The 15,615-nt window shown below is 42.4% G+C and overlaps 1 protein-coding gene across 2 annotated transcripts; it reads right to left on the reverse strand.

The window, feature by feature from the left end:
* Positions 1 to 2,655: 2,655 nt before the first annotated feature.
* LOC133169682 (intraflagellar transport protein 43 homolog A) lies at positions 2,656 to 14,843 on the reverse strand. Of its 2 annotated transcripts, XM_061302076.1 has the most exons (10): positions 14,607 to 14,843; positions 14,002 to 14,070; positions 11,210 to 11,280; positions 9,530 to 9,565; positions 8,906 to 8,952; positions 5,945 to 6,017; positions 5,278 to 5,353; positions 4,621 to 4,683; positions 4,291 to 4,422; positions 2,656 to 2,826 (listed from the first exon to the last, which is right to left on the reverse strand). In XM_061302076.1, the coding sequence occupies exons 1-9, from the start codon at positions 14,649 to 14,651 to the stop codon at positions 4,294 to 4,296; spliced, it is 609 nt and encodes a 202-aa protein (XP_061158060.1). In that variant the 5' UTR covers positions 14,652 to 14,843; the 3' UTR covers positions 2,656 to 2,826; positions 4,291 to 4,293. The 2 variants fall into 2 exon arrangements, with proteins under 2 accessions (XP_061158060.1, XP_061158059.1); XM_061302075.1 differs by lacking the exon at positions 2,656 to 2,826 and having other exon boundaries at positions 4,174 to 4,422.
* Between the last annotated feature and the right edge of the window lie 772 nt (positions 14,844 to 15,615).

The following is a 15,615-nucleotide window of genomic DNA, read 5'->3' on the forward strand; positions in this document are numbered from 1 at the left end:
CTTGTCCTACAAGGTTAGGAATGTATTCCATCTGAGCAAGAAAGGAGAGAATTAAAATAAATGATGGCCAGATATTTATTGTGAGTTTGTAGATGAGAGCGAGTCATTGTTGGGGACCGGCAAGGCCTGAGTAAGCTGAGTGACTCTTCTACTGCCTAATTCAATGTCAGTCATGAAATGCATTTTGATATGACGTTTATTTATACCGTATTTCAATGCATGCATTAGCTTCTTCAAATGGGATAAGAAGGACTATTCAATTATCCAAATAACCTGGAATTTGTATAGTTATAGGTCAGTGATGGTCAATTTAAAAATGCTGAAGGGCACCACGATTTTTCATCAGTGCTACTGGGGGGCTCTGATCCCTACTTTTCTCTGGGGGGACTAACAGGAACCATGAGTAACATTCAAATCATATTTTGCAACTTTAGTATGTGTGTGGATAGGTCATTCGTGTCTGCTTACACGCCTGTCCAGCTGGTCGATGACGTCTGATGTGCCGCTCGCTGGTAAACCACGGCAAGACCCCCGTGGCAGAGTCGCAGATGCCCGGCAACTCTTCTCCCCAGGCAGGCCGCAGAGGCTGTGGCAAGCCCTTGGCAGATGGAGCCTCCAGCAAGTCTCGTCTCCTGCAAAACAGTAAAAAAAAATCTGCGAGAGAGATGAAGGCGACGAGACCGGGCCTTGCCTCAGCCCATCACAGATGCCAGGAGAAGAGAAGGCAGGGATTTTGTCGAGGCCCCCTGCGGGGCGGGTCCAGTTGGAACAGGTGCAGTGTCGTCTCCCTCGGTCGCTTTGTCAGCACCTCAGTGGTGGAGCGCGTCCTCTCTTCCTGTCCCGGCTCCTTCTCATTCACACACTTGAGAGGTGTTGTGGGACTACTTCCAGCTTCTCCTGAAAGCCAGACAAATATCTGTCTATGCATCCTCATTTCTCCACGCCAAAATCTCAACCCCCCTCTGCGTGGCGTTGTGTTATTCCTTTAACATAAAAAAAAATAATATTCAAGCAGAAGTGAGAGTTGCTGACCTTCACAGGTCAAACAGTTGAGTTGTGTTGGCCTCCTCTGCCTCGCCGAGATACAAGGTCCACGTTGTGTGATGGAAAGCGTTTAAGACAGGCGGCGAGGCCCGACGGGCCACCTTGACCTCTCCACGCTCGGAGGACCTTGGTGAGCCCTGTCCCGTTGGCCCCGGAAAGCCCACCCTCGCACCCCCCTAACCATTTTCTACCACCTCTGAGTTATTATCATAATTTCCCAGAGAGTCATTGCAGGGCTTCCACTAGCAGGGCGAGGCATCTGTGTTTTACAGAATGTTTGGTGTTTTATTGCCTTTATGTCACTCCTAGGCCAGAGCAAAGGGGCCCTCCAATGATAAGAAAAGCAGCCATGTGAAAAATGAAGGCCCTGGCATACAGGACTGAGAGGTGAAAAGGGAAAATAATAAAATACAAGACAAATGTGGAGCTCGACTGTATTTCATGGTCAAACCTTTGTCTCTGCCGCCACTAAAGGGGAAAGGGTGATTACGTACCGTATTTTCCGCACTATAAGGCGCACCGGATTATAAGGCGCACCTTCAATGAATGGCCCATTTTAAAACTTTGTCTATATATAAGATATATACATTTGGCTGGCGGGCCGGACTTTGGACACGCCTGCTGTAGTGGCTCAATATTGGTCCATATATAAGGCGTACCTGATTATAAGGCGCACTGTCGGCTTTTGAGAAAATTGGAGGTTTTTAGGTGCTCCTTATAGTGTGGAAAATACGGTACTTGAATTCAGCTAATCACTTTTTAACTAAAGAATCCTTTGAGAATCCACCACAAGATTTAAGTTTAAGTCCAAATATATATATATATATATATATATATATATATATATATATATATATATATATATTTTTTTTTATATATATATATATTTTTTTTTTTTTACAGTGTATTATTCTTCCTGATTCAGAAATTTCACTTGTCATCCTAAAGCTTTCATTCTTGTTTTTTTTTTTTTAAGACTACTAATCAGGCCTTCATGACAGACTTGTGTTTTGGCCGGTTCCGAGCGCCTGAGTGATGTCGTGCTGCCCGGGTCACTGACAGCGAACTTGTGACCAGCACGTGGCCTCTGATGGAATAGAAGTGTTCCTAACATTGCACAAGGTTTAGCATGTCTGTCCTCACCCGTCACTCTGTATCCGAGGGGCCCCAACAATCACTAAATCTCCCCATTTTCTTTAATTACAAAAAGAGCATATTGCTTTTGGCCCATATTGAAGGCAGATATTGAGAGCTGATAAGATACATGAACTTCTGTCAACACCGGAGAATATTAAGCAGAGCTCAAAGCATATTAGCTCTATTCTGGCTTTCCAATTAGCACTCAATCTCAAAATATGTGCGTAAAAGCTATAATAAGAGGAAGTAAAACAAATGCGAGTTGTTGTTGGTTTTTTGGGGGGAGGGGTCAGTTCTACCATGTAAGTTTTCTGCAATATGCATGGGAAATTTTATATGGGAATCCAGTTTAATATTGATAAAAGTTTATTTTAAAAACAGGATTCCATTCACACTTGTTTTTCAAAAATTGACAACACACTAGGGTGGATGGAAAAAGATCTCCACACCGGTCTGTGTAGCATCAAGTGATGATCAACATGGCCTCAGTCTCACTTCACCTACAAGTGACACCGTGTTCATCGGAAAGCTTCTGCCATAACTGCCGTCTCCCTCGCAAGAAATATTGTTGTTTTGATGTGATTGAATTCACTGCACCCAGACAAGAGGAGGTCATTCCATGTCCTGCCGCAGCATCCCAATACACTGTAGATAATAAGCAACATGGGGAGAATAAAGGAGAGCATCAGGATGAGAGGTCACTTTGAGAACCTGGATGAGAGCACATGCCAAACAGCATCTCTGCACCCCCCCCCCACCCGCTCACCCCCGTCCTCTTCAACTCTCTAATCCCCTCTCTGATCCAGCGATGTTCGCGGCAGTCATTGGAGGCGTCCCGCGACCACCAGGACCTAATCTGAGCCGTCGCCGCGACCGCGGTCCACCTCTGACAGCAGCGGCCGGCTGCCAGCGTTGGAGTGGCAGGCTTAGCCTTCTCCAGAGAGACAGCTAGAGGTTGTCTCTACATGGATGGGCACTTCGCAGCTCGGCGGGGGCGGGAGGAAGGGGCAACGTAGCAGCTGCTCAGGACATATGGGCAGAATTCATTAAGTCTGGCAAAATGAGCCAATTGTGGAGGTGGCAGGAGTGAACGTTTGTATGTCTAATAGGGAAATACTCGCTGCATTTCAGCTCCAAGTATTCCATAGCGCATAAATATTCAGAGCACAAATATCGCGGTGATAGCTTTATCCTGAGTAGTTAAGATTTGATGAAGCAGATTCAGGCCGAACAAGTGGGCAAAAAAAAAAAAATAAAGAATCTGTTTAGCTGGGCAGTGATTGAGCTGTTAGATGCATAGACTACTTGTCCTTGAGGTGTTTTGCGGTGCATTTTCAAATGTCAGGAGAGCGCTCCGTGTCACAGAAATAAACCTAATCACAATCTGTAAATGTTACAACTGTTTCCCTAATAGACGTGCACCCACGTTGGAGGCCTGCATTGAAATTCACACGCATGAACCAACACCAGACTAAACTGAATGCTGATAGACACGGCCGGCAGTACACAACGCGTTTCATCAATTACACAGAATTCCACACGAACGTGTCGTGGTAAACGATGTCCTTGAACCTTCGCTGTCCTCATTATGTCCTTTTTTTTTTTTTTTTCACTTAAAAGAGCAGTTTGAACAAGAGCCATCTTACATCTGTTCCTGTTTGTCCAATATAAAGGTATAATGTATGCTAATCCACCTGGTGTCAATAAGAAGTGTGTTCAATGCATTTGAGATAATAGTAAAGAAGGGGTTGCTACTATCGAAGAGCTGCAAGATAAAGTCAATGGCGCGGTCAATAACAATAAGGTTGTAGGCCTTAATGAGGAATGTTAATTTGAACACAATCAACTGGATTTCAGCTTAGCTGATTATCAACCTTGGACTTGTATGAGGGTGATGATAATGACGTCTGTACAGAAGACAGGCCCTCAAACGAACTCTTAGCGGAACTCCAAAAACTGTGCTTAAGTCAGTGACAAAAAAGCCAGCAGTGATCACTTTGCGGTGAATTTATGTAGAAAATGCAAGATAAACTGTACAATATGCACAATTTAGGAAATACAGCATAGATTTAGGATCAAAATGGAATTAATGAAATGAACATGATTCACTTGTCAGTTCCCGGCGTCCGGACTTTGTGCATGTTTTGAAGCCTGCTCGTCACTCTCCCCTTGATCCCATTCCATGAGCAGCTCTGAAGACACCTCTGTAAACAGATGATCCCAGTCCCAGAGCACATCTTCCTGCAGAGCCGCCAAAGAAGAATTGGGGCCAGACGGAGGTGTGCCGAGAAAGAGAGAATGAGGAGAATGAGGGGGAGATGAGGCTGTTAATGTACACATCATAAATCTTGATTAGCTGGGAGGGGAGGCAGGGTGGACAAGAGCTGGACGCTTCTTTAGTAGGAGCTCAAAGACGATATTTGCTAAAAATCCACTCACCTCCTTCACCTCCTGCTCCGGTGATAAAACCTTTGTGAGGAGCTTCAAGTCGATCTCTCCATCCTGAAGAAACAGTCCAGTAAAAGGTGCATGGCAAACATGGACTGTATATGTATAGGTATAAATATATGTACTATATGTAATATAGGTATATAAATATATGTATAAGCATATGACCTATATGTACTATATGTATAAGTATATGTATAAATATAGATAACATAAAAGTATAACTATTAATACATGTACAATCATAAGAATAAATATAAGTATATGTGTAAGAATATGTACTATATGTATGATATGAACTATATGTAGTATATGTATAAGTATATGTACTATATATACTATATACTAAGTCTATCTATCTATCTATCTATCTATCTATCTATCTATCTATCTATCTATCTATCTATCTATCTATCTATCTATCTATCTATCTATCTATCTATCTATCTATCTATCTATCTATCTATCTATCTATCTATCTATCTATCTATCTATCTATCTATCTATCTGTGTAAGTACTATAAGTATAACTGTATGTATATAGGAATATGTATATGTATGTATTTGCATAAGTATATGTATATGTACATGTATATGTATGTATATATGTATAGATGTATGTATGAACGTGTATATGTGCTGACTTACGAGAGTCTGGAATGCAGAGTAATATTTCAGATCATTGTCCAGGTCTCTGTAGGTCATTACTCGGTTGACTTGAACGCTAATTACAGGACATAAAAAGAGAAAATCTGGCTGAGAATTCTATTCAATCGACTTTACGCAAAACAAGAGTAAGAAGAACAGGAGAGAAATGTTGAGGTGTGATGACTTCAAGCAAAGAACAAGAGAAAGCAGGAGATGGTTGCCAAGTGGCAAACGGCTGAAAGTGAAACCCAGCTGCTTATCTGCGGGTCGGAATTAAGTGAGGGGGCTCTGAAAGTGGCCGGGGCCTCGCAGCGCATGCCAGTCCTACTTATTGCACATTACACGCTACATTGCCCCTGCAATGAGTTCAATGTGGATATTATCTCGCACAGAGAGCGAGCCCCGGCCTAATAACCTCCACCGCTGTCATAGCCTCGCTACATATTCGACACGTCGGCGTGCATCTCGCCGCCCTGTAAATCAAAGGACTCGTTTGGTAAGGACCCGGGTACCACAGTTGCATAAATCACACCCGAGGGTTATCCCTCCATGGCCGCCAGATCAAGTGACACGCTACGCGCGGAGGGCAGGTGATCATCTCATTGTTCGGAATAAGGCGTTTGACATGTGACCTGTATGCGGACGACGGGGCGCGAACCCGGCCTACCTCGGTGGAGCTGCTACTTGCATGTTGAGATCTTCTTCCTGCACTTCATCCAAATCTGGAATGACTGGAATATCTAGAGACAAGAATATTCAAATGAATACAAATAAATGTATTTGTGTGTGCCAGCGTGGCACTTTGTCCCCCTCCCTCTCTGCCGCGCAGACGAGCGTGCCTGTCACAATAGCCATGCGGCCATGAATATTCAGCAGTTGAGGCGGCAGCTCTTCCCGCTGTGAGAGGGGCTCTGGCCAGGGGCTCCCCAGTAAGCGCCCCCCGCTACCTTAGCATTTGGGCCCTGTCAGCGCTGCCCACCCCTAGGACCCGCGGTGGCCAGTGAGCCGACCTCTGTGTCCACTCTGCCACTCCGACTGGGGCGGGCTCCAGCCACGTGCAAGAGTGTTTGCTGGCGAGCCCATCTGTGTGGGGTCAGATGTCACCGCGAGGCTTGGCAGGGGCTGCGGCGCGGAGAGCCGCCAGCCCGCTGCTCAAACAGTGGGAACCCGCATTAATTGGCAAAACGCAACAGGAGTGAGGATGGCTCCACTCCCAAGAAGGACAAGGCAAACTTTCACAGGCATTGCGCTTCGACGTTTGTTGGAGCAGGAAAAAAATATATATGAAAGGAGATAATGAGACATACGGAAAGACAAGCAGGGAAATGAGCTGTTGTTGAAATGCCTCAGCTTGTATTACCAAAAGGTTAATTTGTTCATTGTTGTCAGAACATACAGTGGCATATCGATTTAGCAAACTAACTGCGCCCATTCAAGCCTTTACGGCAAAGTACTTTCTTTCATGATCTAAAATTACCCATACATGTAAAATGATAATTGCATGCTTCCTTTTTTTCCCACCAGTGTACAACCAAATTTTAAAAAATGCATGTTTACATGTCTCATCAGGAGACGTGTACAAGACTGGGTAAAAAAAATAATTCAGTTCAATTTAAGCTTACAACAATGCAAATATAATGTCCGCGCTTTCCATTAACTCTGCAGCAGCATCTTGTCACAGACTTGAGACAGAGACAAGCGTGAGAGTAACAGTCACATGGTGACAGAGAAATGTTGACTTGGACTGCGCAAAGAGGGCTGTCAGTAATCTCCGGCCGCGGTACGGCAGCCTGAGGGCAAAGTCAATCGATGAGCTAAACGGCAGAAGGAGATGGAAATGCGCATCCTCTGACGTGAGGAAGTATCGTGGCGTGTACGTCAGAACAACTCCGGAAAGTAAACTGGAGTAAGATGGATCACGGGGCCTCCGCTTCAGTTTAGTACTCGAGGACGTGGTGATGAAGTAAAAAAGAGTCAACGTTTTCCATTGTGATTTAAATCTCATCCGTGAATAATTCTAGGGACTCATTTCCCTGTCAACTTATTTTTTTTGTCATTTTGAGAATACTTCCCCCTTTTTTTAATTAAACCCAATTAAAAATGCCAAGCTCGTTTATCCGCTGACAAGATTCATCTGTGTTTCTGATATCCAAATAAATGCAGGCGCGGGTATTTCATATTCATGAGGCCCCAGTGACACTTTGTCCTCTCATTTACAAAGCACAGCGTTCAGCAGAATCCGTCCCCCCTGGACCCCCAATCAAATTTAATGGTCTTAGTGCAATGACATCAAAAAGCCTCGCCATCCGGCACCTTACAAATAACATCCCGGCTTGTCTTTTTGTCCACACCCACTCCGACACCACTTGAGCCTGTTGTCTATGCAAAGTGTGGTCTACGTTGGAAACAGACATTTGGAAATGAGCTGCACGTTCGGTCTCGAGTGGAGGTCAAGCAGGACGAGAGCCCGGGCAAGCTCCATCATGAGGAGCGCTTTCATCTCCGCCGCCCGCCACGCCCACCACCTCGCCTGGACCTCGACAGGCATCACATCAGGGCCCGAGCAGATCCTTTTTACATGATCACCTTCTTGGCTGAAGCATGTAAATATCAAGAGGGGATCATTTACGGCGGTCAGCGACTTTGAACAGCGGGCCTCTTATAACGGACATGTCCAGTCAAAACGATCATCTGAGCGTAAAATTCATTTTGAAAAGGGTTATGGGATGATAATATTCAACATCAGTGAGACATGATGATTGTGTTTGCAGTAGCGCGACTATTTGAAGTGAGCGTCCGGGAGCTTGTGGGGGGTGGTGGAAGGGGTGATGGGAGCTATGACCTGGGCTCCCCTCTTTCTCCCAGCTAGTAGCCAGTGGACACAAGGGATAAGCGTCATGGACATAATCAAGATGGTAGGGGCTATCTCACTACCCCTCGGCACTGTAATTTCCAATGCCCCTGCCTCTGGCTTTCTTCTTCTTTCTGCCGGTCTAAGGGCATGAGAAGTGAAACGCTTCAGTTTGAAAACTGAACCTTTCTCTGGAACCGGTGGTTGGAGACACCAGTGCTCTGAATGCTGCTTTGCTACTTAACTCATATTCAACAAATGAAATATTAATCAGAATGCCGTCAAGTATTATTGTAAAAAAAAAAAAAAAAAAATAGGTTTGACTTTTATTTTGGTCATTTCACACCTCAGCCCAGACATTGTTTTGTTGTGCACAGAATTGGACCCTCAGGTGAGTGTGTCAAAGCAAAAGTGTTCCTCCGAGATCTGTTCATGTGCGTGTGTGTGCGTTGATTAACTGTGTCGCTCTTGGGATTGTGTGTGTGCACCCACTGAATTACCCTCAAGACAATTTGGTGGCAAATCGGGATCTAATTTTTCTTAATGAACATGTTCATGTTTATCAAAAAGGTGAGTGTTGATTTAGAAGGCGTCAGTGGTCAGAGTCAGCGCTCTACATTCAACATAGAATCCAAGGAGAAATGTCGCCCGCTACAATCTTGACGGCCTGCTTATCTGCACTATTGCTCAGAATAAATGTGCCGGGGAGGCACCAGAGGGTTCCTATCTGCCCGTGAGGAGAGACACAAGAGTGGGGGACTGTAAAGGGGCACTTACCTCCATCATCATCTAATCCTTGGGGAGTTTGTGGTCTCAGCCGGCGGCTGTGAAAAGAGAGAGCGTGAGACTATTATTGAATTCTTTGTAAATGCAGCCTAAATAGTGTGCAAAAAAAAAAATGGTTTGAATATTATTTTACTACTAAGACAGAAGCAGTGAGTCATACTTTATTTTCGACTGCTAACTGGGCCAATCTACCTTAAAGCCCTTTTAATAGAAAGCACCAGCTGCCACCATGTCACCAAAATAGATGCCTGCATGTATCCTCTACCTGCTCGCCACATGACCGTGTCTATTCTAGTCACAGCTTCACTGTTATTCCAAGAATAACAGCAGAGCTTGGCTCCTCGCGGCAATAAAAGTGATGACAACTCAGTCATGCTGTGTTGTTGTTTTTTTTCAATCATGTTAAGTGATTGTTCTAGGAAGGTAAGGATTACGTGCAACCAAGGACAATCTCAATGAGCGCCAATTTTCAGTTTACTTAGGGTGGGGGGGGGAAACATTTACATTTCGAGACATATATTTATCCACACGCAAAACTATAACTGTCATTGAATTCAATCGGCAGCTACAAAAGTACTTTGAAGGATGGATGATAATGTGGCTGAGTCAGCTTACTCTTCCAGGTCGTCTGCAGCGGCTCTTCTGGAAGATCTGTGCACATGCGGAAAGCACAATAAATTGTAAGGCACTGTTCATTTAACTAGTGCAATTTTCTCATGTAAAATACCAGTCTTCATGTGTATTTTATGATAGTAATCCGGCTCTCAGCGTGGGCCTTCTTATTGCACACGGTGCGAAAACTAAAAAGTGTTTTAATAACAACTATTATTTTCAACACATGTTGTCGGTTTTAAGACACATTTTTGCAGGGTTTAGTATATCTTCATTAATAAGGATAAAGAAGTCTTGGGAGGGCATGTAAATCCTATTTCACTTTCTAAAATGTTTGTTTGTTTCCTTGGTTACATAGTGCCCCCTATTGGTTGCAAAAATGATCTTCGTCCGGCACAATCTTTCCACTGATGTCGTTTGGAGAATTCCAGATTGCCAACAATTTCAATAGATGTCAAAGTTTGTGATTAATTGTTAAATTATATCATGTTGGTCTTATGTTGTATACAAGTCATGCACTGCAACCTAAATAGAACACACTAAGTGACTTTTAAATAATCTATTGTAAGCATCCAGCAGCCTTTAGGAATTTATTATATGCTACTATTTACCAGCTCTTGTAATTAATCAGTGTGTCTTCTGACATTGCAAAGCCAACAGTGAGGAAGCAGGTGTCCAACCAAGCAGGGCAGTGAGGAGCAGAGAGCCTCGTGTACCTGCCTGCCCTTGGACTGTGTCCTGTCTGGGCGGGGGCGGTTCAGCTTCCACACTTAAGACACATTACTAGCTCCTTGATTAAGACTCATGGAAGGCAAAGCGATAGATAGACATGGTGAAACTGTCTGGAAAAAAGTTGTTAGGGATAAAATATATTGTGACAACCCGGTTTCAAAGGTTCATCAATAAACTGACAGATCATTTAGTGTCAATTAGAAGTGATAGATCGACAAATCCCGGGATTTCTGCGCTGGGATTAGTGGGAGGAGGGCGGCGGTGATTGAGCATGAGGGGTGACATTGTAGGGAAAAGTCCTTGCCGGCTCCAGGGGGGGCCATTACTTACTTTGTTTCACGGAGGATCAATGCACGTGCAAAACCCTTTTACACCTCCTGTGTTTCAATGGCTTTGAAGCTGGGAATCAAGTTGGGGTTAAGAAAAAAAAAAAAAAATCAGAGAAGCGACACGCTTCTGGTAAAAGGTCAAAGGGGTCACGGACTTTGCTGGCCGGCTTGCTTTTACTGACGGCGCAGTAAACGACGGATAACCTCAAATTTGCTGTGTTATTGCTTCCGACAACTCACATGGTAGGAACCCCACCAACATGACACATTAACATAGAGCTTCTGTCCTAAATATTTAATGACTGTCTCCATGTTGTGTTGTGCTCCCCATGTACAGCAGCTCACATGGGGTGATAAAGTGGCGAGAACCTCGGTGATGGAGGAACCGGCTGGCTAACAGTGCCCTCCTGTGGCTGATGTATTGACCATGTCAATTAGCACCTTGCTAGCAGATGAAGACAAATGGACGAAGGCCCGCTCACATAGGCTCACGCTAACCTTGTTGATTCACAGCTCCAGGCCCAAATATGCACTGATAAATAAACTTGTTCCACAGAATCAGAGTCCATTAATAACATGCACAGCTCGCTGCCTTCAGAGAAGCCAATGGAGAAAGACGTACTTGCCAAGACCGGATCCGGAGACTTCTTCTGCCCAGCCGCCTTGCCTCCTGGGTGGTTTGGGAGGAGGTCCCTAGAGGATGAAAATTAAACTTTAAAAACTCCTATTTTAGTTCATTCATAAATATCTCATGTATTCATAGAAGACCTTTAAATAAGCTTAAAAAGATTCAATAAAAATTGATTCATACAGGTCATAGGTCGCATTAAAGGCAGAAAAAAATATGAAATGTTTTATTTACTCTCATAATTGCAAAATAAATGGAATTGGCTGGCGACAACATTTTCTGAATGACCTGCGTGTCCAGACTAAGACCAGCAAAGTTTTCCCAGCAATACCAGTAGAGGGAGAGCTTGTCTGCAAACACAGAATCCAGATGTCCACAAGTGAAACAGAACAGACCTCAAAGCTTAATTGAAATGTTGTTCTGAGGATGCGATAAGCACGACTGCACTCGAATAGTTAAGCTGCATTCATTTAGTTTCCAATAGCCTCATGTCTAAGACGGCAACATATGGAGCACAGAGTGTGGGAACAGCCAAGCACCCTATGTAAGTCTGACCTTAAAATAGATTAACAGGGAAAAAAATGACCTTCTCCCTATCGTTCTTTGATTCTGAAAATAGTAATGCAAGTATGCATCTTGATCCTGAGAGTGGGACCCTGAGAACTGCCCTTGAATGAATGCATTCCTCCCAGCTCACGAGCGGGGGCACGAGACAAATGAATGTGGAAAATAAAAAAAAAGAAGGCCACAACATTTCTCATTACCAAATTGAGTCTGCAGAGGACATGAGGAATTTGTTTCATTTATGATGAAATAGGAGGGGGTTTTTTTTCATAGTTGGCCCTCTTTGCCCAAGCTATTTTTAAATCTGGACGTCATTGTTGGGCGCAGGATGAGGGAGGGAGCCACACCAACGGATATGATCACTTATAGGGAGACTTGGGACTCAACAAGCTCATGTAGTTCTAGACAGATTTTTTTATCTAAATCCAGTGCAATTATAAGACAAACAATTTAAGAAATATTGAAAAATGTATGTCTGCTTTACAAAATGATCTCATCCTGATTTGTGTTTTGTTTTTAATTCTCTTGTAGTAAGAACAAAAGACAATGACATTATTCAAAACTTGTTTAGGCTTTATTATATTTTGTTGTTGTTTTCCAATTACTAAAATGGAAAAAAAACCTAACTCCTGTGTAGTCATTTTCTTAGAGGATGCTTATCAGTAGACACACATTACTTTAAATAAAAAAATAAATAAATAAATACAGAAATAGCATAATACACATTTTCTAATGAATTCTTCGAATGCCCATTAAGGTAAACTATCACCAGATTTGCAGATGAACACCAAGTTTTGTTTGACTTGTAGGTCATATTTTTCCAGAAAACATTGTGTGGACTCCAAATGATTTGCCTTTTGAAGTGTTCTGCATTCCCAACCATTACGTACCTTGAATGGACTGGCTTTCACTCAAAACAAAAATATGTGAATGCCGTCAGCCACATGTTACTGTGCCTCCAATTGCTCATGACCAAATATGTTAGGGCTGTTTTAGAAATTAGCTAAGCCCTCGTGGTTTCTAAATTAGGATTCGGTGATGGTCTCCAGGGCAAGGAACTTGTCGTGTCCAAACCGTATGAGCCCAAAAGGCAGTGGCGTCTTTGTTTAAAAGGATGCCAGGAATGCGACCAATCAGTTGGGTATTTCAGGCGGAAGAGGCCAGGCTTGATAAACGATGACTGTAAATAAACCCACGGCAGGCTGGAAAAATGTATTGCGTTTACTGAGCGGGTCAGAGGGGGCGCGAGAATATCGGTCCCCACGTTGAGGAAGTTGGCCTAATTTGGGAAGATTAGCCTAAAGCGACGGCATTGCTGGGATGTTTCTGCTCGGGGAGTGCTGGCTGCATGACAATTTACCAATGCAAGGGAAGTGACTGAGTCCAAAAATGCCAGCGATGAAGTGATAGGAATTGCTCTCTTCTAACTGTCGGTGCTGCTGTGACTTGTCTTGCATTTTTTTCGTCCTATATTTAGACGCATACTTTTGTATCATTAAATAAAATACTAATGTTCTAAACTGAGACATCCCTGGTAAAATTTTTATAAATTTTGAATCGTCTACTAGTTGATCATTAATGTGTTGCTTGTAAAATCAATGTATTTTTATTCACACAAAATTCTACAGTCCACTAAAATTTAAGTTAGAGACTAAAGATGGTAAGTGGAAAAAATATGTGATTTTTTTGTTGTGAAGTCTGCAGATTTTTTTTTCTTTGCTTTTTCCCCCAATATAGTGTGAGACTTGAAAATAATTCTGGTTCTATGTCTTGAGTCTCGCATTAGAAGATAAACACAAAGATAAACACAAAAAGGGCAATTATTAGCAAAAGGTTTTGGAGCATTTGCTTAAAACATGGCAAATGAAACATTTTAAGCATACAAAAAGGAAACAAATCACTCCATCAAATCTTTATACCATTTACGTCAAGATGGTGTTCAAGTTGCATTCTGCAATTTTAGAAAAGCAAATGAATTTAATAAATGAAAAGATATCAATCAAAACAGGTGAAGTGGGATTAAGATGAACCTTGACTGACACAGTGGTATAAAGATGATTGTGGAGTGTTTGCTACAAAACCACAACATTGTTCATGCAACCTACCTCATCATCATCCTGGATTATTGCATACAATCGAGAGATAATACATTTTGTGGTTACTGCAATAATTACTTCCTGTATAAAATGCAAATAATCTTTATGTATAATGAGATCACATACTTCTCCAGCAGAAGCAGACAAGGAAGACTTCCTGGAGTTGCGGGCATCTCTTCGGCCAGATTTTACAGTCTGTAAGTGACAAAAGAGAACTCAAATTAGTATTGGAAAAAGATGAGGCTAAAAAAAATCCATCAAATAAAACAATTAATGGCTGTGATAATAGAGCTTATTTTTGTTTTTTTGCACGTGTAAATCTGGAATTAGAAGTAATTACTGTATTTGTAAATGCCATTTATGCAGATTCTCAATTTTCTATACAGTTTCACAATTAAAACTTTGAAATCTTCCAACAGCAAGCAAAACAACTTGCAAGTCTCCTGATGCAGATTTCAGTGTTAGCATAGTTATCTTAGCTTTCGTGTCTTTGGCATAAACGCACTTTTCCGGTTGCTGTTTATCATAATAGACAAACAATGTTGCCTCTTGATTATCAGGGGCTGCACCAAATGATGATCGATCTTACTAACATGCAATTGATGACATGCATTTTACCTCAAGCTCTATCTAACGTGGCTAATAGCATTAGCTAAGTCGTAACAGTACTTCGATGTCACAGACGAAAGAAGCCCTCTAAGTTACTTTCCCAACGCCACAGTAACACTCACGTTTTTAACTGGCCCACTTTCACCCAGTTGCACGCCATCGTCCATATCGATCTTGTTTTGGTTTAGTTTAAGCTTCCATCGTCTGCGCCTGGATATCAACAAGCGTCACAGCCGGGCAACAGTCGCCATGGTAACGCACGGAGGGGATCGATATTTGTTGACTGAAATAAAGTGAAAACAGAAAGCAAAAACATTGTTTAGTGTTTCTGACTACCCACTGTTAGCCTTGTTAGTTATTACGACATCAGTTACAATAAAAAAAAATAATAAGAAGAAGAATAAATAACGGTGTCAATATCCACTCTTTTACACTAGATGTCGCTGTTGTAAGTCTTTTGAGTATGCACAAGCTTTTACCAGCATTTAATTGGAGTGTCATACCAGAACCACTTGACAAATGTGCTTTATTTTTTCCACAAAATTTGTTTCTTCTGCTTTTATGTGTACTATTGATTATTTCTTTAGTTGCAAAATTGGGGGTGGTACGATGCACAAAGAAGTGGATTAAAAATCAGGTCAATTGTTCCATGCTATAGCCATCGGCTCAGTTCTTAGGTACAGAGTCATATGAAGGGCTTCCAGTTCCATATACATTTCCTAAGTATAAAACGTGTAGGCTACTTTTAACTCAATAGTATGTTATTAATAATAACAACCACTTATGTGAGGACTTTGAACCTGTTACTGATTTCTCAAAAACAAATAATGATTTAGTATAATAGGAAACAGATATGCAACATTTGACATAGGCAAAACAGCTGTATAAATAACAATGATAATCACATTACTAGAAATATCTACTATAATTTCTAATGCCACTTTTATAATATGCTGGGAGGGGGGGCTACATTAGTAACCACAGGCACCAAATTGGTGACCACTGTATTAAATCAATCTCAAATTGTTTGATTTAAAATGACAGTTTTGAATTAGGGACCGAGACGGACCTGTATGGTCCCAGCTGGGTCTACAATCCGCCCCTCCCTCGGAGACGTCACACTCGGAGAGT

Source organism: Syngnathus typhle, linkage group LG16, assembly GCF_033458585.1.
Source record: "Syngnathus typhle isolate RoL2023-S1 ecotype Sweden linkage group LG16, RoL_Styp_1.0, whole genome shotgun sequence".
Classification (NCBI taxonomy): Eukaryota; Metazoa; Chordata; class Actinopteri; order Syngnathiformes; family Syngnathidae; genus Syngnathus; species Syngnathus typhle.